Source organism: Coptis chinensis, chromosome 1, assembly GCF_015680905.1.
Source record: "Coptis chinensis isolate HL-2020 chromosome 1, ASM1568090v1, whole genome shotgun sequence".
NCBI classification, from domain to species: Eukaryota; Viridiplantae; Streptophyta; class Magnoliopsida; order Ranunculales; family Ranunculaceae; genus Coptis; species Coptis chinensis.
The window spans coordinates 37752575-37777938 of NC_141456.1; the positions used below are offsets into that span (position 1 = coordinate 37752575).

Sequence of the window (25364 nt, forward strand, 5' to 3'; positions counted from 1 at the left end):
CGATACGTTCATTCTATTCAAAGAATCCCCATTCCAGAACCGTACATGAGATTTTCACCTCATAGGGCTCCTCCTTTCTGTGCATAATGAATCTCCTTGTGGACCTGTGGCTGTACAAGTACAACTCGTTTCCAAACTGCCTCTGAGACTTCCTGTGTTTTGTCAGATTCACAACTATTTTACCCAATTTCTAAAACAAATTATGTCCACTGTTGTAATCAGATCTGATCCAAAGCAAGCAATTACATTAATCCACTTGTGATCACGCACAAGCACATTTATTTCGGTCCTATGTTTGTTTTATTGTAGGTTCAATTGTATCTCATAAAAGTTACAGAAACATAAGTGATAACCCTCACCATCACTCACATCTGTATGCTTATTTCAAAGAATGATAAACAAACTAACAGGCAAACAAAATAAGGTCAAAATAAAAGAATGTTCCAGAATGACAGTAACTTTTTGGGTAGATATTTGTAGTAAATGTTCTTCCTTCTTTTATTTAGCTGAGCTTGGGTTGCGAATTCTCTATTTTGTGTCTAAAAAGAATGTGGGAACATTCATTCATTGTAGTCGAGTCGAGGAGTCCATAATTCCACAGTTTGATCATAAATAGCCTCCAACACCTGGAATGTCAATATAGAATCGTTAGTGTTTCGAACTGGTTTTTTCCTACCTGTCAATTTCATGTCCTACAAAACTGAAAATGAGAGAATGTAAAGTTCTACCCCATAGTACGCTCAACCCATTTCTCATAGAAGATAATGTGCACAAGAAACAAGAATTCAATGGATGACAATGTTATCATTATGTTTGTATATGCAATGATACAAAACCAATCCTACTTGCTCTGGTGCAACAGTGGAAGATAATGCAATTTGTACAATGAGAGACCTGTCTATAGAGTACAACTACCATGAAATTCTACTAGATAACATTGATATTCAACCTATCTTTCGCTTGGAAGAATACTCCTTCATTGAAATGCTCCCAATAGCCTTCCATCATGTATTACCACAAGAACCTGTAGGAATATTTGGCTTCCACCCACTCTCACCCTAACAATACTTCCTCCACTGTCACCGTTCTTCATATATGCTCTCTCACCTCCTCATACCTCCGTAACCATTTTGATAAAGGTGCTTCACTCATGACAATTGAGTATTTACTCCCTAAACCCCTTCCACCTTAGTGAGACATAACCTATCCCGTCCCACCCAGTGTATTTGACATGCTTCTCCGCTACTTCTCCATATCAACCTTCCCAAACTCATTGAGAATAGGAAAAGGTGAAAGTAATTTCGCATTTGCTTCAGGGTTGAGTGCAGCAAGGAAAGCTTCCCCAAGTTGTTTAGGTTTCCATAAATGGATTTTTCTAGAGGCAAGAATACACTTTTGACTGTGGAATTAAACATAAAAACCGTCCAGGCCTTCATATATTCTCTAATCTTCACCTCAGCCGCTGGACAGTCATTCTGTCCAGGTTGTGTAAATCTAGTGTATAAGGATAACTTCTATTCTATCACTGGCATGATCTCCTAAATCCTCTTCATTACTCGCTCTGTTAATTTTGAAAGTATTAACACTGTTTTAAACACAGTTAACGCTGAAAAGATTAACTTTTTCTTCTTAGTTAAAGGTTATCCTAAGCTTAAATCTCTTAAAGCCTTTTCACACCCATTTTAAAGTGCAAAGGAGAAGAAACTGGCCATTACTTGAAAATTGCAAAAATATTGGATATGAGCACTGATGGCATGTGAGAATTAAAATTGGTCATCATAACGAGCATGCGATAATGAATGATCCATAAAGGGGGAACTATTTAACCTATGCAGAACCGAGTCTATGTGCATAATACATGCTTGCAATTCAGATAAGTACGCAAGAGAAGGTCTACCATAATAGTGCAGGGGCCTGGACAAGGTCTCGTCCATGCAGTCTTGAGAATGCTTCACACGCCCATGGAACATGACCATCAGCTAGCACTCTGCCAAAAGATAATAAATAGTCCATTTATCAACAAAAGAAGATTAAAGAGGGTAAGTATATATATATAGACTGTTTCAAAACCACAATGAAACATGACACACATCAGTCCCACCTTTTCCTTAGATTAGGGTGTACTCATCGAAAGAAATAATTTCTTTGCATACGATTTTCATGAAATAGGATATTGTTTTTGAGTTTTCACTTCTCCCATGCCCATCCCTATGTTAATAATCTCTTGAAAGCTCTTGAAAGTAGGAAATGTTTCTTTTGGAAAGTACTCAACTACAAAGTGAGATTTATTAGAATACTCACTCTCACGATGATGCATTAAACTATATCATATATTAGCTTTCGCTAGCAATAAATCTTAACTGTAAAGTATATTTCTAACAAAATAAATCCCTTCGCAGCTCTTAAAAGAAATACAAACAAGTACACTACTTAGAGCAACCATGCTTTTGCAAGGAGCTATAAGACATGCAAAAACAACCAAGTTTGAAGATGGAACAGAATCAGCCTAAAAGAGAATATTAAGACCAACATTATATTCGGCTATTTCTACTTTCGTTAACAAACAAAGAACCCCATAACACCCCTTGTTGCAGTTTATTGGATAAAGTTCAGTCAACTTTGCAACATGCTTGTTGGGTCGAAGAGAATCTACGAGATTAATTAATTGCTGCCAATTGGCCCAAACAAACAAGCAGAAATTCAATTAACTAATAACTGTGACTTACCAATTTCTTCATAAGCTCAAACTTATGTGAAGGGTCTATTAATATATTAGAGTAGGCTCGGGGACACTCATATATGTCAACAGTAATCAATATGAACACAAGACCTTTAGTACAGATTGTTTCTATATACATAATAATTCAAAATGTAGGTTATGCCATTCAATAACAATGATATCAACATCAAACAGGCCATATAAAAATACCTTTGTTTACGCACGAAAGAGTTCCAAAGGTTCATAATCTTCTTTTCATCTTTGGTTACATCAACAAAATCATCAAGCATCTGCAAACATAGCAAACTATGTTAAATAAATGCATTACAACTTCCAAACTTACATATATAAAGGGCTGATTCATTCGAGTATAGCAAACTATGTTATATAAAATGTAATTCATTCAAGTATGCAACATATGATTCAAGGGCTGATTCTTTGTGGATATGAATTATTGTAATATTAGTCCTATTGGGCCTATACTTGGGCCCAACCTATGTACACTGTAACTTTGTTATTATAAATAGAAGATGGGTCTCACTTTGAGACCTAACTTTTACTGTCTCTCTTTCTACATGGTATCAGAAAAAACAGGAAGAGAGAAGTAAGGAGATCAAACCCTAGTCACCACCCTTAGCCACCACCCTAGCCGCCACCCCTTCCTTCTTCCCGGCTCGGCAAATGACGATATTAAGCGACACATGACCTGATGAGCTATCCATCTGGCGCTTGACTTGTGCTGCCTCCTACTGTTTTCCGGTAGGTTTCCGGCGTTCACTCATTGTTTTTTCCGGTAGGTTTCCGGGCGTTATCACATTTTTCCGGCAGGTTTCCGCGATTATAACTTTTTTTTCACATCAAGGTACTATTCTTTGCACTATATCCCTTATCATGACGGATAACGACTCTAAAGGTAACGGATGATGTCTCCTTGTTGAATAATTTCTCTTCTTGAAGAAAATTACTACCGCTCTTCTTAATGGGCGAATTTCCACTTGGGCTCGCTACGTTTCGCTTATTTTTGGGGCCAAAGGGAAGATGGATTGGCTTGTTCCCAACAAGATGATTTGTCCAATTAATCTGCATTACCTACAATAGTTGGTCCATGACCAACCGTATGATTCTAAGTTGGTTGTTTAACTCTATGGAGCCCGGATGTCTATGAGATGTTTACCTTTTTATGAGACCGTTGATGGTTTGTGGCTTTCTCTCGAAATGTATGCTACTACGAACAATGAGGTTCGAATTTATGAGCTCTACCGAGTTGGTCAATTTGCCACAAGGGGGGCTCTTTTCTTAGCTTACTTTGGGTACTTGAAGAAGCACGGAGGAGGAGCTTTCTACTTACACTTCCCTATCCAAGATATCGTATGACACCTACTATTATGGCCGCTCTTGAGCGTGAGGGAGAAACAGAGTTCATCGGTTCCTTATTGGTCTTCACTCGATTTTGAAGCCATCCGCGCTCAAGTTCTCAATATCGCACCTCTTCCATCTCTTGGTGAGGCGTATGCCATTATTGAAACATGGCGTCGTGTTCGGATTACTTTTTCCGGTGGTTTCGATGCACCGCCTCTTCTGGTCGATGGCGTTTGTTGTTACTCGACCCCGGGGTCTTCGGTGGCTTTTCGTTCTCTTGTTCCATCCGGAACACTTTCGTGGGCGCTTTTATGTTCATTGCTGAGGGCGATGGCCACCTTATTGATAGTTGCTATCGGTTGCATCCGTGAGCTTCGTCCCCAAGAGGGGTCGAGGGGCTTAGGAGGCAAGAAGCCTCGTTGCAGCGGCTATTGGCGATATTTCGTAGTCATCATTCATTGGGGAGTTTCGAGGATTCGGGACTTTTACCCAAAGACGATTGATCGGCTTATGCATGCTATGTCTCTACGTGGGGGACATCTAGTATTCGCCATGACTCGCCGCCACGTACACCTATCTTTGCGTTCCATATTCGCTTCCCCTCCCCATCCGGTTGGGTCTTGATTAGGGGGCAAATGATCATACGACCGCGAAGTCTAGATTATCGCCTAATAATAGCACACCCTTTTCACATCATGTCCGCTTCCAAGGATGGCTCATACACCACTATTACCCGTAAGTCTTGTTCGATTATCCCCGCTATCTCTTTAGAGTCGGTCTTTACATGTTCCTCACTTAGCACTTAGCAATTTTATCCGTTAGTCGTCTTGCTAAAGATTATCACCGCTCATTGTTTTCTTACCCCATTCTTGTTATCTTCTAACCCCGAAAGATGAGGCAGATTTTTGGCGGGGGCTATGAGCATCTTGGACTATACTACTTTGGAGAGATCCCCCTGTCCCGATGCTCCACCAATGATCGAGTTTGCATGCTAGTGTGTTGCACGTGGTCGGGCCGTTATTTGTTTTCTCATTGAAGTCTTTGAAAAGTTGGCATGCTTCGGTTGGGCCATGTCAACTTCAAGTATCTATGTACTTTATTTCCCTGAATTAATAAAACATGCAAAAATACTCTTTTTTCATTGTGATACTTGTTCTTTGTCTAAACATGTGCGTAATTCTTATATTCCTCGCATTTCTAGATCTCCTTGTATGTTTGATGTGATTCATACGGATGTTTGGGGCCCTTTCTCGCGACTACCCTCTCGCCATAGGTACTACGGACCCTTTATAGATGACCACCATACTCGGTGTACTTGGATCTATTTACTTCGCAAGAAATCTGAAGTTCTCCTATTTTCACTCGGTTTCTCCAACTCATTAAAACTCGCTCAATATCGTGGTTCATGGACTTCGGTCCGATAATGCGAAGGAGTATGTTTCAACGAATTTGTCGCCCGCCTTAACCAAATGGGGTATCCCGCTTTGGTTGCTAAAGGATTTACACACGGGCGTGACTTTAGTTTGGTGCGACCTTTGCTCCGTGTAAGCTGTTAAAATCTGTTCTCGACTTCTTATTTCCCCTCGGGTCGCTCTTATGATTGGCCTCTTCATCGGTTGGATGTGAAGAATGCCTTCCTTCACCGGAGATCCGCCGGTGACGATTTACATGGATCCCCCACCGCTTTCGCTTCGGTTACCTGGTGAGGGAGTATGCTAGGAAAGTTTGTCGACTCGTAAGTCCCTTATATGGGCTTAAGCGGTCACCCAGCCCGGTTCATTCGATGGATGGTCAGGTTCCTATTATTACTTCTGATATGGATTTACCAGTGTCACTTCGGACCATACATTGTTTGTTAAGGGAACTCACGGGGGCCGCACTTATCGCTTGTATATGTGGGCGACATTATTATTACGAGAGACGATGCGATCGCATTGTACAAATTAAGGAATCCGCGGGAAGTCTTTTGAGGTTAAAAACTTGGTCCCAGACGTTACTTTCTTGGCATTGAGATTGCGTAGTAGTCCGCGGAATCTCTTTATCTCAACGAAAGTATGTTCTAGATCTTCCGTACCGATAGGATCTTTGGGTTGTCGACCGCTTTCTACTCCTATGGTGCCTAATGGCGGTTAGTTGCGACGATGGACCATTATTGTCGATCCATTGACTTATTTATCGCTTTGTTGACGCCTTATTTATCTAGTTAATACTAGACCGACATTGGGACATTGCCTTTGCTGTGGAGCAGAGTTAGTCGGGCTTCATGCATGCTCCACGTCAATCTCATATGGATGCATATGGAGCATATTCTCAAGTACCCTAAAGTCTTGCCCTCGGCTTAGGTCTCTTCTATGCAACCGGGTTCACGGGTCCCTTAAATGCTAAAACAATCGATTCGATTATGGAGGTTCTATCGACCGTCCGCTCCACACTACCGCTTTATGTGCTTTTCACCGGGAATCACCTTATCTCATGGAAAGCCGTAGCGTCCTGTTTGTCTCCGATCATCCGGCGAAGCCGGTATCGCGGCCCTAGCTTTGGGCACTTGTGAGATTATGTGGTCGCGATCTATTTTGGGGAGAGCTTGGTTTTGCAATGATCTGGATCATCCGTACTTCAATCGTGACAATCAAGTCGCCATCCATTTAGCTTCATTCATCCTACATGAGCCGGGACTAAGCACATGAGAGATTGATGTGCATTTTCTCAAGGGAGAAAGTTCGATCTTTGGGATTGTCTCCCGCCCTTTGTTAGGACTAAGGCCATTCATTGTCGATACTCTTACCAAACCAAATGGGACCTAAAGAGTTCCAAAGATCTTCGCTTTCCATCTTTGGTTAGTCGGGTCTATCGATATCTTCGCACTACATAGGGGAGTATTGTAATATTAGTCCTATTGGGCCTATACTTGGGCCCAACCTATGTATTAATCGTAGAACTTTGTTATTATAAATGTAAGATGGGTCTCACTTTGAGACCTAACTTTTACTGTCTCTCTTTCTACATGAATATATAATCCCCAGCATGAAATCTCATAAAAGATAAAAGATAAGCACATTTTAATAGGCGTAGCCATATCGAAAGAGTTGAAAATTTGTGGACAATTAGAAACATCCTAAAGCCTTGATCACAACTTAATCAATTATAGACATATTCAAATGAACTGATTTTTTGTTAGGATAATCTTCATGTTGAGGGTTTCCTCCACAGAAAATCATCCCTTAACTCATGGTGTATGTCCACTTTACTGGTGGAGTGGCTCTACCTCTCCCATTATATATATCTTAATAGTGTGTGGCACGCAAGTTGTGCGTGCGTTTAGAAGTAAATTTTTGTAATTGATTATTTTTGTTAAAAACTAAGTAACATGGATACTTTATATTCTTAAGAAAATGTGTGTTGGACACACAGACACATGGACACGTCGTGCATATGATTTCAAACTAGGGTTTCTTCCATACCCTAAAAGACCAAGAAAATAGTTTACTAACGTATTTGGAACTCTTTGATATGCCATTCTCATAGTTATTTATTTGTAAGAAGGCATTGTCTAAGGTCTTGAGCACAAGAATCAGTTGTTAACTAAAGAACAATAATTAGTTGTGTCCACGACTCCACGTGTCCTACTCCATATAGGTCGCTGTGTCGGGTACTCTGTATTTGTGTTGAACACCAACACGAATAATCGTGTCAATGTAACTCAAATTAAAAACTATGTCACATGGAGTCCAAAACAAAAAACATAATTTATGGTCCCAAAAGTCCAAAACACTTACTCATAGTAGGCCATGATATAGATTAAAGAAAGGATTTGCACACCCAGTTGACCAAAAAGGAAAGAACTGACTTTGCTTTGGATAAAGAAATGTAACTAACAATCCTCCCCATACACCAAATACACTTTAATGATTTAATAAGGGCAACTGTGGAAACTTAAAAACAAAATTGCAGTTTTGACCTCAGCAATTAAATTTTATTTTTCAGAAATGACACTCCTGGTTAAGCTTTATCTACAGATATGATGGGGTTTTATTTTTTAAGATGTGTGTTCTTAAGGGGTATATCTGGAATTAGAAAAATGGCAATGGAAAATAATCTTATGTGCTTTATTAAGGAGAGATATATGGTGAAGTACACTTCCCATATAGAAAGTGTACCTACAGGCTACAACAGGAATTACGTGCCGACTTTTTGTGGAGGTGATCTTCATCATGAATATGTCTAGCCAATAGCCAAAGCAAAAGAGAACAAACATTCTAGATCGTTAAAACAAATCCTAATAACATGAATGCAACTTTTTGCAATGTTAGACATTCTTCATTCCGTGAAGTGTGTCGGGATCTCTACAGAAAAAAACAGCTATTAGTTCATGGTGTATGCCCACTTTTTGAGTGGAGTGGCTCTTAGTGCCAATAGCACATTGTAAGGATGATCTCCCATCCAATTTTAAGCAAAGATGATTATCCCGTCTGGATTGAACCCATGTAAAGAACCATGAAAGTCATGCCAAACAGTTCTTGGAAATGACTAGCTACACTTGACATGACTTCTTAAAGAACAGGGGCACCTATCAGAAATGCATTTATTGTACTGCTGTTCTAGCCCTCTCGAAGGAGTTGGGCCAAAGAGCTTGTGGCTAACTCAGACATTCAGGAAACCCAATTTACTTTCTCTATTGATTTCGACTAGTACAGCAAGACCCCTCAGTGGGTGTCTGGTCACTAAACCTCCAGACACATAATTCATAGTTATTACTTAATACCCAAGATAATAACCCCATACCCATTGGTGTATGTCACATAGATTCATCAAAGTAAGGAAGAAAAACAAACGGATTCCTCTCCAACTATGTCATCATTTTCAGGTAAAAGAATGCCAATTATATCACATCAGGCCACAGGAAACTAACCTGCTCTAGCGAAATTATTATAAATAAATAAATAAAAAGAAGAAATAGCATGGAATCACCAAACATACCCTTCGGTCTTCAAAATCCACAATATCATCATCAACTTCATCTTCACTGTCACGATCTGACATTACTTGTTCCAATTCCATCGGCTTTAAGCACCAAAAAAAGTTAAAACTTAAAAAGATGAAGTTATATCAGATCATTGTATCTAAGTTAACGAAAAAAATTAATCAGAGAAACATCTTCTATCAAGAACAAGATGAAAAATAAGAGCTCTGCAAGAGCTCAAGCATCTCTGAAAGGAAAGCTATCACAAGACCACAAACAATCTTCAAATAGAGTTTCACACTTGATTCAAACACCAGACTAGACGCTTTAGTGTCATTCAGAGCACGTTGTCTTCAGTAAACACAAAATTCAAGCTAGAAAGGAAAGGACAATACAGCAAAACACATAATCCCTTTCCTCTATTCAGGCCACTGTTCCTTCATGACTTCCTTCCTCAACCCACATCAGAAAAGAATTAAATACGTATAATCACCATATTGGAGAAGTAGCATATTAGTAGAAATCTTTAATACATTGATCAGATAGGGGCTAACTCTCCTAATATAAGGAGAGTAGACATAATACTAGTGCTACCCACTCGATGTGGGACTAAAACCCATATTCTAATATGCTACTTCTCCAACAAAACTTTTACTATTATCACTATATTAAAGATTTCTACTTGGCATCGGAGCTTTCAGTTTCAAACCTAGGGCTTAACGTTTTCTGGTAACCAGTGACCAGCAGGTGACCGGATTCCCACGAAGAATTATTTTTTCTCCTCATCTAAATTGAGTTCTTCTTTCTTTAGTGGATTATAACAATGAAAGTGTGTTTCAGAAAAGGTATTTTCGTTTTGCAAGTCTTATTTTTTGTAGTTGAAGCTTTTTCCCGTCTAAATCCGACATTCTAGGAAAACTGCCATATCCTTTTACTCAGTAGTTGAAAATTTGTTCTGTTTTTTGCATTAGAAACTAGATTCGACAAGCTTTCCAATAAGCTATATCTCGAAATCTAATTCGAAGTAGTCTTTTCTAGGCAGTTGTTTGAAGTTGATTGTTATGCATATTTTATTGAAGGTTTTTTTTTTATTGAAACTTCCTAGAGCGTTCGGATTTGATTTGTTTGATGATTGATGGTTTGTGAATATTGGTATGGCTAATATGTCCAAGTTTGGTATAGAAGAGTTTGAAGGAAACATTAAACTTTTTCGGGTTAACTTTGATTCTTCTTTGGATGGTTCAATGTTTGTTATGCAATCTTCCCCTTTTCTTACAATTTGGTAAGAATCCCTAATGATTATTGGTTGGTTGATAAGCACTTTCGTTTCGTTTGTAAGGGTTTGACTCCCTTTTATGTCGTGGTGCCGAGTTCTCTGGTGTTTCACCGGTTTTTTATTTAGTCCTCTTGTTGAGGAGCTTATCGTATGTTGTTGTCAATGATGGTTCAACTTTTGAGGGTTTGATTCCCTTTTATCCCGCACAGGTGCCGAGTACTCTGGTGTTTCACAAACTTTTACTACCTCTTTTTGAGGTAATTCGTTGTTTTTTATGTTGTCATTATCATTTTGTGACAAGATGATTATAGGGAGTTAATTTTAGTTGGAAGTATTTGCTACTGCATTATTAATCAAGTGATATTGGAAGTTTTTTATTTTAGTTTAAGGCACTCATGGATGTGAGTTGTTATGAGCTATCGGAGACGTTGTCTCTAGTTGTTTGGTTGCATCTCCCCAAACTGTTAATGATTATCTTGGATAGATCCCCCTTATGCTTTGATTGGCGTTTACTATTGTTCTTGGATCCGCCTCAACCTCTAATCTTGTTGGTCAAGCTCTTCCATTGTTCGTTGCACCCGGTTCTTGAGCTACTCAATATGAGGAGCATTTGTGTTAGAGCTACCATGGCAGATGTGCCTGGAGCAAGTTGGAGCTACCGAGACCTACGAGTCTGGAGCATTTGTTTGTGTTTATTGATGTTGTTGTGGGTGCTGGAGCTTGGAGTTAATATTATCTTTGTATTTATGATTAAGTGTAAGGGGAGATGGTCTATATATATTATTGGTTTACCATTGTAGTTTCAAGCTTGAAATATACATTATTTGTATATTTCGGCTTGAGGGGGAGGTGTTGGAGAAGTAGCATATTAGAATATGGGTTTTAACCCCACATCGAGTAGGTAGCACTAGTAGTATGTCTACTCTCCTTACATTAGGAGAGTTAGCCCTTATGTAAGAAATAACTTTGCTATTATCAATACTAGCCATCTGGGCACGCTCGATGAGCGTGAATTGGACCGTGAGCTGTTCATAGGCACAAAGATTTTTTTTGTATAAAGGGGTCCCACTGTAAATTTATTTGTATTGGATATAAATGTAAATATGTTAAATATGTAGAGTAAAATAATGTAAATTTCGAATTTTGGACTATATATCAAAATTTTGTCTAGAATTTCAGTTTGGAACCATCGAATTTTCGGATGTGAGAGTGAAAGAGAAATTGAGAAGAAATAAATAAATAGATGAGATAATAGATTATTAATGAGATAGAAAAAAAGATGAGATGAGATATAAAGAGAGAGAGAGAGAGAAAAAAAAAAAGAGATGAGATATTGAGGAGAAAAAGTAAAGAGAAAAAGAAATGAGATAAAAAGAGAAATGAGATAGTTAACAAAGTGGCCTAATGATGATAAATTTTGGGGCACACGTGTAAAAATAAAAGTATATGTGAATGAGATACATACCCTTATATAAAATTCTATTTACTCAATTTATAGTATTTTTGTATTGTAATATCAATAGTTGGGTGGGGGTAAAACGGGAAAACAAAATGTCCGTAGAGTCGAAAAGTTCTATTGGTGGGACGTTTTTACCCTCCACTTATTTAAGCTATTACAAAATGTTCCTAAAATAACAATGTAATAATTAGACAGCCTTAGGGGCAAAATAGGAAATCTGTACTGTAGACTGGCCTTCTCTCTTTATAGTAGCTAGATATTAAAGATTTCTACTCACCGTTTTTCTCTCATATCAAATTTTTCTTTACAATTCCTCAGTATTGGTCACAAAAGCCAACAAGATAAGTGCATTAATACTTGAACCCAAGAAACATTTAGCCTACTTCCAGCCCACCCTGATGACCGTTTCATCAACTCTTAAACTTTGGAGCATCCAACTCAAAACCAATTGGCAATGAGTGGAGCAAGCCAGGAACTTATAACTTTACATCAGAAGGTACAAATGACAATAGCTACAACATGCACAATATATATCACACAATATACAAAAACTAAGCTGCTAAAAAAAGTAAGGAACAGCGTTCCGAAAAAGCAAAGAATCAGCAATCACCTGAGCCCTATGAGAGTGAAAGAACTGCCTCTTCTGCAGAAGTATGTGGCTGAAAAAGAAAATTGGGTCAGCTTTACAGGAAGCAGATATAGCACAGACATACAGCTGCCTAAGAAGACCACCACAATCATTGTAAATAGAAACAAAATGATGATGCTCTCACATAGTATTATCATTCATATAAATAAAATCCATATACATCTCCGAAGACAACTTTTCAGGTTTAATGGACAATGAAAGTGGCTCACTAGTTCAAACATCCATATTTTAAAATTTCAGATTTCCAGGTATAAGGCTCATAATGAAGGACCTTCCTTCTAATTTAAAATTTAAAAGTTCAACCAGAACAGCTCTGATAGAAATATTAAACAACGTGCACAAAACATATATTAAAAATAAAACAAAACTTAAGGATCACATATATCTGGCATCACAAGACCATTACATAACGAAATAATAAGGCCTTTGAAATGCATGTCGAGTAACACATTACAAAAGCGAGAAACTCATATTTTTTAGTAAAAGTATTTAAAGGTATTATAGATTGCAAGAGCTAAACTCTAGAGATGTCGTACAATTGAAGAACCTACATAATATGCTCTAAAATTCAAATCCAAAGTCAGACAAATAATGAAACAAGTACAGTACTGTCAGAATAGAAGCATAGAGTATTCAAGATAAAAAAGTGGCAGGTGCCGACTAGCAAAGTCGGTAAAACCTTTGGGTGATGATACCAGAGGTCTGGGGCTCGAACCCCGCCAGCATCAAAGAGTTACTGATCTCATTTAAAACAGGCTTGCCAATAAAAAAAAAAAATAAAAAAGTGCAACTTGAATGCATGTGGAAATATTCAAACAAATAAAATTCAGATTCGCAAACATACTTTCTAGGGTCAGATCGCTCAGCAGATAATTTTCTAGCTTTTGCAAACTGTAGGATAGCAGAGGGACCTAGATTGCTTCCAGATGATAGTGGTAAACATTCAGGGTCAACAGAAGACTGAGCTGTAGCAGCTGAGATACCCATCACGTTGGGACTGGATGCAACACATTCCAGACACTCCACAACAGAAGCATCTACAGCACCATTGCTTTCTACAGTGTGGCTACTATTCCACGTATCATTCTCGTTCAGAAAAGCCTTTGGAGTCTTATCCCTTAATTTACTGGAATGAGCATCTGAACCAAGTGATTAAACATTCAGTTTACTCTAAAAGGGACATACAAGAAATTCTGCACACTTGTGACTTGTGAGGAGGAAGGGAGATTAAAGAATGAAAATCCCAGAGACTACTCAGGACCAACCATTTTCATGTATGTGAAGACTGAGCTGATTTGACGGCTCGGCATCTATTGGGGATGTTGTAGGCATCACAAACGAACTTGCACCAGCCTGCTTTCCTAGAATACCTTGAAGCAATGCATTCCTTACAGTATCAGGTGAGCCTGATTTCTGGATACAAGTATGCACATAGTTGGCTCGAGACGGAATCCTTGACAGTGTACGGCTTAGTGGCTTTAAACTACAAACAATATTAAGTGTCTGTCAAGTTTCTGACATTTCCTCATCAATGCAAACACTGATATTAAAGTTATTATTCTTGCAAATGCCACCAGGATCTAGAATTACCATAAAAAGAATGTTTCTAGCTTCGGATCAACTCCATTTGTTACAATCTGAATAAATAGAAAAAAGTGGAATAGTAAATACAAAACGTAAAACGAAATACTAGAAATCTACAGGTAGCATAGGTTTCAGGGATACTGGTAATATGGGTTGTCCAACTCAGATTATCATTAAGGATGGTAGATCTGCAAAAGGTAATATCTCTATGTCCAAAGAGTGGAATAAGAGTTCTGACCTCAGATCTGGAAACCTCATCTCTCACAGAGACATTTACTGCCTGGTACTCCTCTGTCACCTACAAGATGATCATTCCAAACATAATTCTATAGTTTACATTACCTTAACGATCAATAAACCACTGGAGATTTACCCACCCAAAAATCAAAGTTGAATAGATCATGTGATGCGCACAAATGGTACCTAAGGCCCTACACATTACCACACAGTCAACACACAGCTGTATATATCAGTTGCATTACTGCAAGTTTTATTAAAGACGTATAGTGGGGTAATATAACCTTAAAGCTTGCACACTTTGCCAAGCAAAAAGGACAAGAGAAGTCTTCAGTGACTGCACATAAAAGATTATATTGATTCAGTAGCCTATTCTATCTGCTCCTAAACAACCAAAATACCAAAGGACACATAAAACAGTAATAACAAATTATAAAAGAATCCAGAACTCATGCAACAAGCAAAAGGAAAGGGGAGAAAAAAGAAAGAAATGCAGTCATTATAATTGCATTTGCATTTAAAACCTCCAAGGAAACCTCATGTATACCAGAAGGCTCCGGTGGAGGAAAGGGTCACTCTAGAGGATGGAAGGAGGAACACATAATGCAATGGTAAGTCCCCATAATAGACAATAAATAGTACTGAGTATCGCATTCAGCAACATTACAAGTTTACACTAAGAAACATATCTCATTGTAGTAAAACTCCTACATCAGAGAGGATATTTATCAATAATAATAAGTAATATGATAGAATATCAGTATTTCTTAACTAAAAATGGAGCAGACACCTTTTCCCCTTAAATAGTTTAAACCAATCTTTGTCCAACTCAATGTAACTCCCACTCAATATCCTCAACCCAACTTTTAAAGCTCCCTAACCATCTCCACCAAGTAAGAAACTATTTTTCTCCGTCCTTCCCAAATAAAAAATAACAACTAATGGACTCATTTTTGTAAAACCGTGAATCTTACTTAACATTGTGATTGTTGTGTCCATGCCTCAGGTGTATTTTCTCACATAAGTGTATTCATCTATGTCATTGAGCTGCAATAGAGCTCTTCTATCCCATCTGATTGGATTTGGGCAGCCTTAGATAGGATGGTGGTTTATCTTGACCCATTATCCAATCTCATAATATACATCTTCTTCTACATTACATGGACACCATATTTCAAAAATAATCTGTGTCGCATATGTGTCCACGAGTCCGTGTCGGACACATACTGTATGTGCCCGTGTTAGACACTTCGTGTCCGTGTCAAAGTAACTTTGATCTTTGTTAATAGAGAAAATATAAAACACTGAACGGAGCCAAATCAAGTGCCAAAACAAGACCATCAAAGAATGAAGCAAATGAATTATACATATCAAAGCTAAAAATGTTCTTAAGTGAAAAACTTCAATGGAAGCGAAAAATGAAGAATGGGTGTACCTTCAGTCTTTTGTAGTGTGTTGTTATAGTACTTATAGTTGAAAACAACATTGCCATTTCTCATCCTGGTTAGTACAAGTAGTAACTATTAAAAATGTGCATACTCACTAACAAGGTTATTTTGCTACAAGTAATAAGAGATATAGACAAGCTTAAAGTACATCACAAGTTCACAACCATAAAATGCGTCAGGCAAATATGTCTTTCTTCTTTTATCATAACGAGATTAATTTACACAACTACAGAGAAATTTACATGTTGGTAAGATGGGGAAAAATGAATTAGAAACATAGACTCAATGATTCATTTATCTTTAAGATAATTAAAACAAAGAAAAGAGCCAAAGAAAATTGCTCCAGAATGGTAGCCATGTAATATTGACACTTCATATATTCAAAATAATCCTTGTAGGATAAATGAAAACATGTTGATGCAATTGGTTAGATTTTTGTCACCCTAAACGGGGTGTTTATTAAAGATGGACATCCAACTTAAAATCAATTGGTTATAAGTGGAATTATATAATTTTATGCATGGCTTAACATATCCCATGTGGGACTAAACAACTCAACATAATGAAGATATCACAAATAAGAAAAAAAAAATGAGGAAATTTGGTCCTAGTTCTTTTTACCATAACCAAATCTTGATGTTGAAATATATAAATGTATTTCATGAGATTTTGGTAGAATGGATTTCGTTTTCAATTATGAGATTCTTGTATTTCCTTTTAAAAAATGCATTTACTAATAACCTACAAATTCAAATATGGTCCACCCAAATCCATTTAGAAAATCATACCCATTTACCAAAATCTCATGTAATTCAACCTCATTACTTCTCAAAATCAATAAATCAAAACCCTTTGCTTCTTGAAACCAACAAACCTAGTCAAATTGTAATTCAATCTCGGTTGGGAAAAACTGAGATTCTACTTTGTTTCCATTCTTTCAAAAGGTTCAGCTAATAGTATGTAAGTCCTTGAATACCAATAATAACCATGGGTGCACTACCAACATAAGAATGGAAACCAAGGAGTTGAAATGGGGTTGAGAGATTGATAGAATGGATTTCATTAGATCATGAGATTCTTGAATAATAGTTTGAATAGACAGGGTTTTGCAACACTCAAAATCTCACTCCCTACTTTGATTTCAGTGGATATGTATTTTTGGATTTGTAAAGATTGTATATTTGTATATATAGAATCAGTTGATTTTGTAATTGTATTTCGTAAATGAAATTTTGAGGTTAAACTTCATGAGAATTAGGTTATTGAATGGAGCATAGTTGGATGGAGGAAGAAGATAGTGGTATGGACCTAGAATAGGAAGATGAATGAGAGTGACGACAAAAACGAAGACGTGTTGGTTTGAATTTCATCCTATGTTTAGTCATAGCCATTTGGAAATTTTAGACTTTGATCCAGCTAATAATGGTGATATTAGACTTTGGTCCAACCTTTTAGAGGGGTATTGTGATCATATTAAGAAACCAAACAGATTGACCAAGGTCAATTGTGTAGACTCGCAGTCAAGTAACAAAAATAGGACTAGAGTTTAATTTTCAAACAAAGTAGGAAGAGAAATTAAAGAAAACCAAACACTATATTCACACTAACAATCAGGAATTTAATGAAAATTATAAACCCCAAGCGGAACAAAATTTGAATTATGCAGATAATTTCATTATTTAATCACTCAAACCCAATAATGACATTTTTACAACTATTTGACAAATCAAAATGAAGAACTTAAGAACCCCATAAGCCAAAATCATAAGAAGTAGAACCCCTATAAAAAATACACATCAGATATGCTTGAGAGTCAGAAATTTCATTGCTGAAATTTACGCCGGAGAAAGTGAACGACCAAAACTACCACAGCTTTTTAGTGGCATGGCCACATCTCACCCTTCCCGCCCTCTCCTATCAAACTCAAATGGCTTTTTAACTAGGTCACATGGACACGCCATATTTTGAAAAAAATCCGTGTCGGATACATATCCACGTGTCCGTGTCGGACACATATTGCATGTAATTTATCTTGAATTTTGATATTTTACCGTGTCCGACAATTCTTATCCGTGTCCAATATGGAGTGTCAATGTAACCTAGTGTTTTAACTTAATGCAATCGCACCACTTAAGTTCTCAAAATTCTGATAAAATATTTAGGGTTAACTAGTATTACCCCATACTAGATGAGCCAATTAGGATTTCCCCCAACTAGATGGGGAAATTAGGGTCTCCCCTCTTAGTACACACAAAAAAACACATGGTCAACCCAAGTTGACTTTTTTTTTGTGTACTCAGGGGGGAAACCCTAATTTCCCCATCTAGTTGGGGGAAATCCTAATTGGCTCATCTAGTAGGGGGGTAATACTAAAAATTCCAAATTTTTATTTTTATTTTTTTTATTTTTATTTATTTTTCGATTTATATTTCCTACTAAAAGGCTGAGACGGAGTAACTTGTTGATGTGGACCAATAAGATTGTGTTGTCCTGTGGACAGCTTTTAAGTGTCTGTCCACAAAATTCATTCTCATGGAAAAAACTTCAAATATTTAGAAATTCCAAATAACTATTTCTTAATTTGAAGTAAATTGCCAAAAATTATATAAATTCATGGTGAAGAAAACCTTAGCCTACAAAATGGCAGAGCCTTCCAAACAAAATGAAACTATCCTCACTCAGTATAGGAATTCAGGACAAGGGCTTCCAAGATATTAGGTTTTGCACATGTAGTGTAAGTTTGTAAACCACCTAATACAGAGGGTCACAGTGAGAACTTAGATCTACAAAAATATAGGAAAACAAAATTATTGTTGGGAAGCATCTAATCTCTGTTAGTATAGACACTTTAAATATGACTATGTCATTAAAGGCATGTGACATAACCTTTTTTAATTTAAATTTCCATTTTGGCTATTATGTCTTCATCACCATGAATTCATGATACTTCACCTCTCATGTTAAATTTGTTTTGAAGTAGAGCGGAAGTTCAAGTACATACGGGTACAAAGCTAATCACATTTCTCAAGTTAAACAGAAAATACAAAACAAAAAAAAAACAAAACAAAACAAAACAAAACAAAAACAAAATAAATAAATGTTTACCTCATTATGTGAGGTGATGAAGAATTATGAACACTGTTCTGTGTGAGGGGACAATAAGGAGATCTCTCTTTTGCCCCAACCTCTTGTGCAAATATGTTAACTCGCAGTTGCTATTGTGAACTCACAGCACCAGGAAAACAGTCATATTCAAAGAAATTTGCACATACAACAAAAGACTTCAAAAGCCAACTAAGACAACCATACAATAAAAAAAAAACAAAGGCCTGAAGATACCATGGCTACAGGATTATCTGGTGTCTTGATTGTTATGCATTGTTCCTTTTCCAAACTTTTTGACTGCAGGACAAGCAACATAATAACCAAAACCTCAATATCCAGAAACTCAATAACCTATGGAGCCTAAACAATAACCGTGAATAACAAAAAGAAACATAAATCTCCATAATGCCAAAAAAAAAATCAAAATCAAAAGCAAACAGTAATAATATATAATAAAAATTAAAAGAGCATTTACAAGTATGTGTTGTTAACTTGTTTTGGTCTTAAGGCATTAAAATGTGGACATGGACAATATTGCTTGCCGATAAAGGAAAAGCAGGCAACTAAACCAACTAAGCTGCCATAAAAATCATATTCAATAGTGTTTTAAGGAGGAAAAAAAACGGATGTACTAAGAACATGTGCAGAAACTATATGTTGCATGCCTTGCATCAATAACGACGTCAGATATTTAATTACAAAAAAATCACCAAAAATCATCCATAAATAAAAACTATGCTACGTACTAGACTTGTCTCCCTCCTCAATGCATCCTCTTTTTCAAGTATCTTCCCATATAACTCTGGAACCTTGTCTTTCCTCTGGATACGAAACAGGTGTTGAGATTGAAACCATGAAGCAACGTACTAGACTTGTCTCCCTCCTTACTGCAACCTCAGTTCAAGTATCTTACAATATTGGATGACCATTGTCCTTGCTTATGATGCTAATAAGTCTTTATCTCATTTCTAGAAACCCTCAGATCTTGCAGCTTAACCACATGCCAAAGCATCATTTTGAACACCAAATCAAAATATCCCTTAGCCCTATCATCATTCACTTCTGATAAACACTTAGTACTAACGAAAATACTCTTCAAACGAACGACTAAACGGTATTATGACACACATAACAAAAACTGGGGTTTTTGTGCCTTTTTTGAAACTAGACCACTCAAACATTTCCTCTGTTGGTTGTACTTTTGCTGTTTTTATCTTGTAGGCTTCATCCCTCAGTGTACTTTTCACCTATCATATAAGGGAAGTGTGGTGGCCACCACCTTCAAAATCTCACGGCTCCCACAGTGTCTTGTATCTTAGGACGTGGATAATCAAACAAGCAAAGGTGGTATGCTGGTTGGCTCTCAATGTGGTTGTTTAAATTACTCATTTGAAGTCAACAAAATCTGCTTGGGTCCAGATTGCTCCATGAGTTAATGGTTTAATAATCATATTGGAATATTCTTTGAAGGGGCCACCACGCAAGATAGCCAGAGCCCACAATTCAAGTTCATAAAAAAGAAAAGATTGCTAAACTCACATGGTATCAAGCATATCATAGCATCAAAACTTAATTCGTATACCGACTGTATTCCAAATATAAAGTATTACTTATATATATGTGAAGCCTGAAGGCATCAATATCCAAATTAGCTAGTCGAAGGTACCAACTTTGGTCTATCCGCTACACGGAACAAACAAATAAAGAAATGCAAAATATAAAAGGAACAGCCCAAGAAAGGAAACCCCAAACCCTTCCTCATCTCAAGATTGGATGGTTATTTCCATCGTCCACTTCATCTTCATTGTCGAGATCTTGAAATATCCTTGTTGTTCTCTGCATATATCTCATTGAAGATTTCGAAGAGGAAGACAACAAGGATTATGCAATTTTCAAAAATCCTTGTTGTTCTCTGCATACATCCCATTTCCTTTTCCTCCTCCTCAAGTCTCCTTATATTCATAGCCTCAACCAGAAGCCAATTAAACAGCCAATCTTCTCCCATACTATAGCAAATTTTCGTTGTCCTCTCCTTCGTCTACCAATTGCTTTCCATTCCTCCTCCTTCCATTCTATCATCTTTTGTTGCTCTCTCCTCTTTCCCTGCATGCAAATTGATACCCTCTTGGTCCTACTCCAGCCATCTAGCTTCGTTGTCACCGATATTCCGCATCGCCACATCTCTCTCGAAATCCTCAGGTCCTTCTCCCACCACTGATAGCAATTTCTTCTTTAATTTGTTTTGTTCCTTCACTAGTCTCGACCTCTGCTGATAAATGCTCAAAGGTTTTCCTTTTCCTGTGTCTATATTCACCAACCCCTTAGCTTCTGCCACTAATTCCTCCATTTTTCAATCATCAAGAAGCAATCTGCTTCCTTTGTACCCTTGGATTTCCTTTTTCTTACCCTTCCCTCCCACCTTTGGGCTTGGGCTTCCCTCTTCTTTCCACTCCTCTTATTGGACTCAATTCCATTACAACCTTTATCCTTACCCTTGTATTTTGGAATTAAGTTGTGAATCCTTTGAACCTCTTCCCATTGACCAACTTCCAGGTCCACGGTCTCCTCTTCGCCTATGGCCCTCTGCTCCCTCAAACTCATCTGAGGTCTTATCTCCTTTTGTTGGACTCAAATAACCTCTGCTCTAGGCAACTGAAGCCAAAATCATTATCCTTTTTCCATTCCTCTCAATCACATCCCACCTGATCACATAACCCATAACACTTTGGATCTGTCAAATCGTTCCAACAGCAGCCAACTTGATCATGTCATCTTTCTCCATCTCGCTCAGCATGTGCGCTTCCCCATCACCAGGCTTCTTGTAATATTTTCACCAAATTTCTTACCTCATGCCAATGTATTGCCTACTTTAAACTATCGATGAAATGGCATTATAAAGCTATATTACGACCATTATTACACTTTAATGTCTAGTTTAGGGGATCAAATCTTGAATAGGATGTATGAAATTATAAATGTCACTTTAACCATTGTCTGATTTTCAGGAGTTTGGAAGTTAAACTATAAACTCCTATAACTTTTTTTTAATAGCATTTCATGTTTCTTGATACAAAATACGTTTTTTTCCCATCAAACGAAAACCTATGATGTACATAATGCGTGGTCATGAGCTAAGGAAAAGCTTAGAAGTCTTGGACACAAACCCTTTCTCGAACCATGTAAGTAACAAAAACAAGCATACGCAAAATGTTATTTCACGCAGATCACATGCGCCAGAACTGTGGACTCTAAATATGTTTAGATACATGTATCGAGACAATCGAAATGATCAATCTGCATTTATGTCTTACTAACATCTAAGCCCTTTCCAAGAATATAAAATTTGAATGTAAACTGAAAGCAGTGGAATAATAGCCGAAAACTTAGAATAAGAAAACCAAGCAACACTAAAATTGCATTATTTGCATACCTCCAAAAAGCTAGGGCGCATATCAACAGTAGAAAACAACTCGGCTCCATGTCCGGTGCTCAAGCTTACATACTTGTCCCATGAGGAAAAAAGAGATTCCATTGGAATTTTACCCCATAGGCAGTATCCTCCAACTTTCACTGAGATGTAAAATTAAATCAGGGTTAAATAGTTCCATTACATGTTCTATCCTAATTCCCAAGTCTATTTTTGGCTTTTAGAGGAGCTAAGCCCAACAACAAGGACTTGATGCACTAGATTAGTAATATGGATTCATTCAACAAGAAAATAATTTGTGGAAGGGAAAAAATGCAGATATAAGCAACCGGAAAATTTTAATTCAAACGTGAAGTAGGCTCAATAATCTAAACCAGTTCTAAAAATCCCCCCAAAATATCCAGATTTTGTTCAAGAGATGGTTGCAAAACTCAGTTATTAGTTATTAAAGAATTATCTAGTTACGGTTTTCAAGTATTTTTGCAATAAGATCAATTCATTCACGGTTACTTTCTGGGTTTCAAGTACCTTGACATGTCCAAAATTTCACTGTGCCCGTGTCGGACACGTGTTTGACGTGGACATGGCCACAGGTCGGACGTGGCACGTGTGTGTCCCAGGTGCTACTGTAGTTTGGACACGGCCTGGACACAGTTTGGATGCGGTTCAGACACGGTTTGGACATGGCATGGACTCAGACATGACTTAAGTAGTTATGTGAGATGTCTGTGTGATTCTTTTGTTGTAACCATATTTATGAATCGTCACTTATATAGTTATATTATTACGATATGACTTAAAATCTAATGTTACATCAATATAAAATAAATTTTAAAATATTATTTAATATCCGCGTCCTTGTCGAGTCCGTGTCCTACTTTTTTAGTGTCCGCGTCAGTGTCAGTGTCTTCATAGCTTGACATTAAGATCGATTAGTATTGGCTAATTGCTTATTGTAAGTTGACAAAGCATAATTAAAACAATAAAGCAATTACTCGGAGAACGAAGATACTAGAAACTCACAACGTAAACTCAAGTCAACTGATCATTACATGTGAAGATATTTGAAATCCAAGGTCTTCAACAACCGTTGAACAATAACATGTTTGAGAGGAAATAGGAACAAGAAGAATCTTTTTTTGTCCATAAGAACCAAAAACTAAAATAACAACCTCCTCATAATTTTTAAAAGTGAAGCCTTTTAGAGGCCTTGTCCTTATATAAGACCTAAACATATAGAACACTAACTGCCACAGATATTCTAAATGACATTAAAAGAAAGGGGTTTTGCTATGGGTTTTCTCCCAATTTATTTTATTATCTCAAATTTATAACAATAGCCTAAAGGGCATCATACCTGGAGAAGATGAAGCATCCATCTGGCCACTGACCAGGTTTCCTCCTAAAAAAGAATTTCTCTTCACTCCTACAAGAAACAAAATAAATAAATAAAAGCTGCAATGAAAGATGAGATAGAACAAATTGAAGAACATTAAACTTCACAATACAGAGTTGGGTGTGAAGGGATCAAAAACTACCACGGCTAATCAATAAGACGGAAAGTTTGCCGCTTTTGAACTCATCATACAATGTCTTCATCTCAGGCAGAACGAAATTTGCTTTGATACAGTCCTTCCTCTCAAAATCACTAGAGCTGAATAGCATGCATTCCTCAGTGCGGCAGCAGTAAGCTGCAGAGCGCTGTTGAAGCACCAAATGGGAGGAGATGCAATAGAAGGTCAATAAAATAGAAGAACTTGATTAGCAGTATGGAAGAGGACTGCTTGCAATCTTCTAAATCGGAAGAGAATAAGACAATCACTAGAGGAGATAAACATCACACAAGCTTCGAGTTCAAGGTCAAATATATCAGGATGACTGATTGGATTTTTATCTTTTAGATGAATCTGCTTTATTTGGGTAGGGGATCTTTGTATTAATAGAACTCCCCCTCTTTACCTACTTCTCTCCATTTTGCAAAGCAAAAGGCACACATTATCTCTACCCTATCAAACATATATAATTTGTAAATGACAAGATACTCATTGGTGTCGTACCCTTCCAGCTCCAACCTCGGGACACGGTGTGACCAACAGAACATATAACGGCAACATTCTCTGGACTTGCGCCCCTCTAATCATTGACGAGGAGAGTGATATTGTCATTTTGATCCTAAACAAAAACAGCTGCCAATTTAGTTAACACTTTTAAATTTGAAAGCCTAAAACAAATAGTCAAGAGAATATGGAATGAAAATACATAAAAATTGAAAAATAGCATCCTTCAATATGACTTGGGTTCCCCCATCAAATATCAAGGAGGCCTTGGGCAAGAGTATTATCATGGGCCCACTCTCTAACAAAATCAAATGGCTAGCGGATCATCTATCAAATGCCATTGTATGGACACTATGGAAATAAAAGAACATGAGGAATTTTGAACAAAAGGAAAGGGCGATGCATAAGTTGGTAGGGGAAATCAAGGAACTCCTATCTAATTGGGGACATGCTACTCCATTGTTTATGGCTGTAAAATTTGTTGATTTCATGTGTAATTAGGATGGGCTAGTGAGATGAGCGAGTTTTGTAATTGCCTAATTGGGGTTTTGGGGAGGTTGAGTGTCAACAAGTAGCTCCTTGCTACTTGGACCCTTGAACATTGTAGCACTATTATCTTATCACTATGAATAAAAAGTGAATTTTACCGATAAAAAAAAATGTATATTAATTCCAAATAGTCTTACATAGTAGCATAAAAATAGAAATCACAGAAAAGCCCACATATATAACTTATATTAGCAATTGAGTTATTTACATAACTGTATCATGGTAGTAAACAAAAAAATAAATTACAAAAGAAGAAAAGAATTTAATTGCACAACTGCAATTCCACTGGGAAAAAAGAGCGTTAACAGAATGATCAGTCAACTGACAAGTATCAACCAATTGCTACTATGGTTGGTGATAGAAAGGGACAGGGTGGAATTTGTTTTTGTTCAAGCAAAATCTACCTTACATAGATCATATTGCAAAGAAAACAAGGTATGTTGCGTCTGATATTAATGTTTTGGGCAATATATAGGGTTTGTGAAGGCTCGAATTGTACTTAAAATGGTTCAACCATCTTTAATTCAGAAAGCAC

At 37.2% G+C, this 25364-nt stretch overlaps 1 protein-coding gene across 3 annotated transcripts in view; it reads right to left on the bottom strand.

Moving 5' to 3' along the window:
- Positions 1-225: 225 nt before the first annotated feature.
- The window catches only part of LOC147523847 (polycomb group protein EMBRYONIC FLOWER 2-like), a 30844-nt gene continuing 5705 nt past the window's right edge, over positions 226-25364 (bottom strand). For 2 of the 3 annotated variants that reach the window (XM_086600154.1, XM_086600139.1), the window contains exons 4-21: positions 24281-24395; positions 23762-23924; positions 23581-23649; positions 22227-22366; positions 19031-19093; positions 18797-18906; positions 15679-15743; positions 14528-14580; positions 14384-14437; positions 14245-14304; positions 14013-14059; positions 13688-13905; positions 13267-13561; positions 12384-12432; positions 9056-9139; positions 2930-3009; positions 1898-1987; positions 226-626 (exon numbers count right to left, since the gene is read on the bottom strand). In XM_086600154.1, coding sequence (XP_086456280.1) covers positions 503-626; positions 1898-1987; positions 2930-3009; positions 9056-9139; positions 12384-12432; positions 13267-13561; positions 13688-13905; positions 14013-14059; positions 14245-14304; positions 14384-14437; positions 14528-14580; positions 15679-15743; positions 18797-18906; positions 19031-19093; positions 22227-22366; positions 23581-23649; positions 23762-23924; positions 24281-24395 — 1879 coding nt within the window. In that variant the 3' untranslated portion in view covers positions 226-502. The remainder of the gene's footprint in view (positions 627-1897; positions 1988-2929; positions 3010-9055; positions 9140-12383; positions 12433-13266; positions 13562-13687; positions 13906-14012; positions 14060-14244; positions 14305-14383; positions 14438-14527; positions 14581-15678; positions 15744-18796; positions 18907-19030; positions 19094-22226; positions 22367-23580; positions 23650-23761; positions 23925-24280; positions 24396-25364) is intronic. The other variant, XM_086600146.1, reaches the window with a different exon arrangement.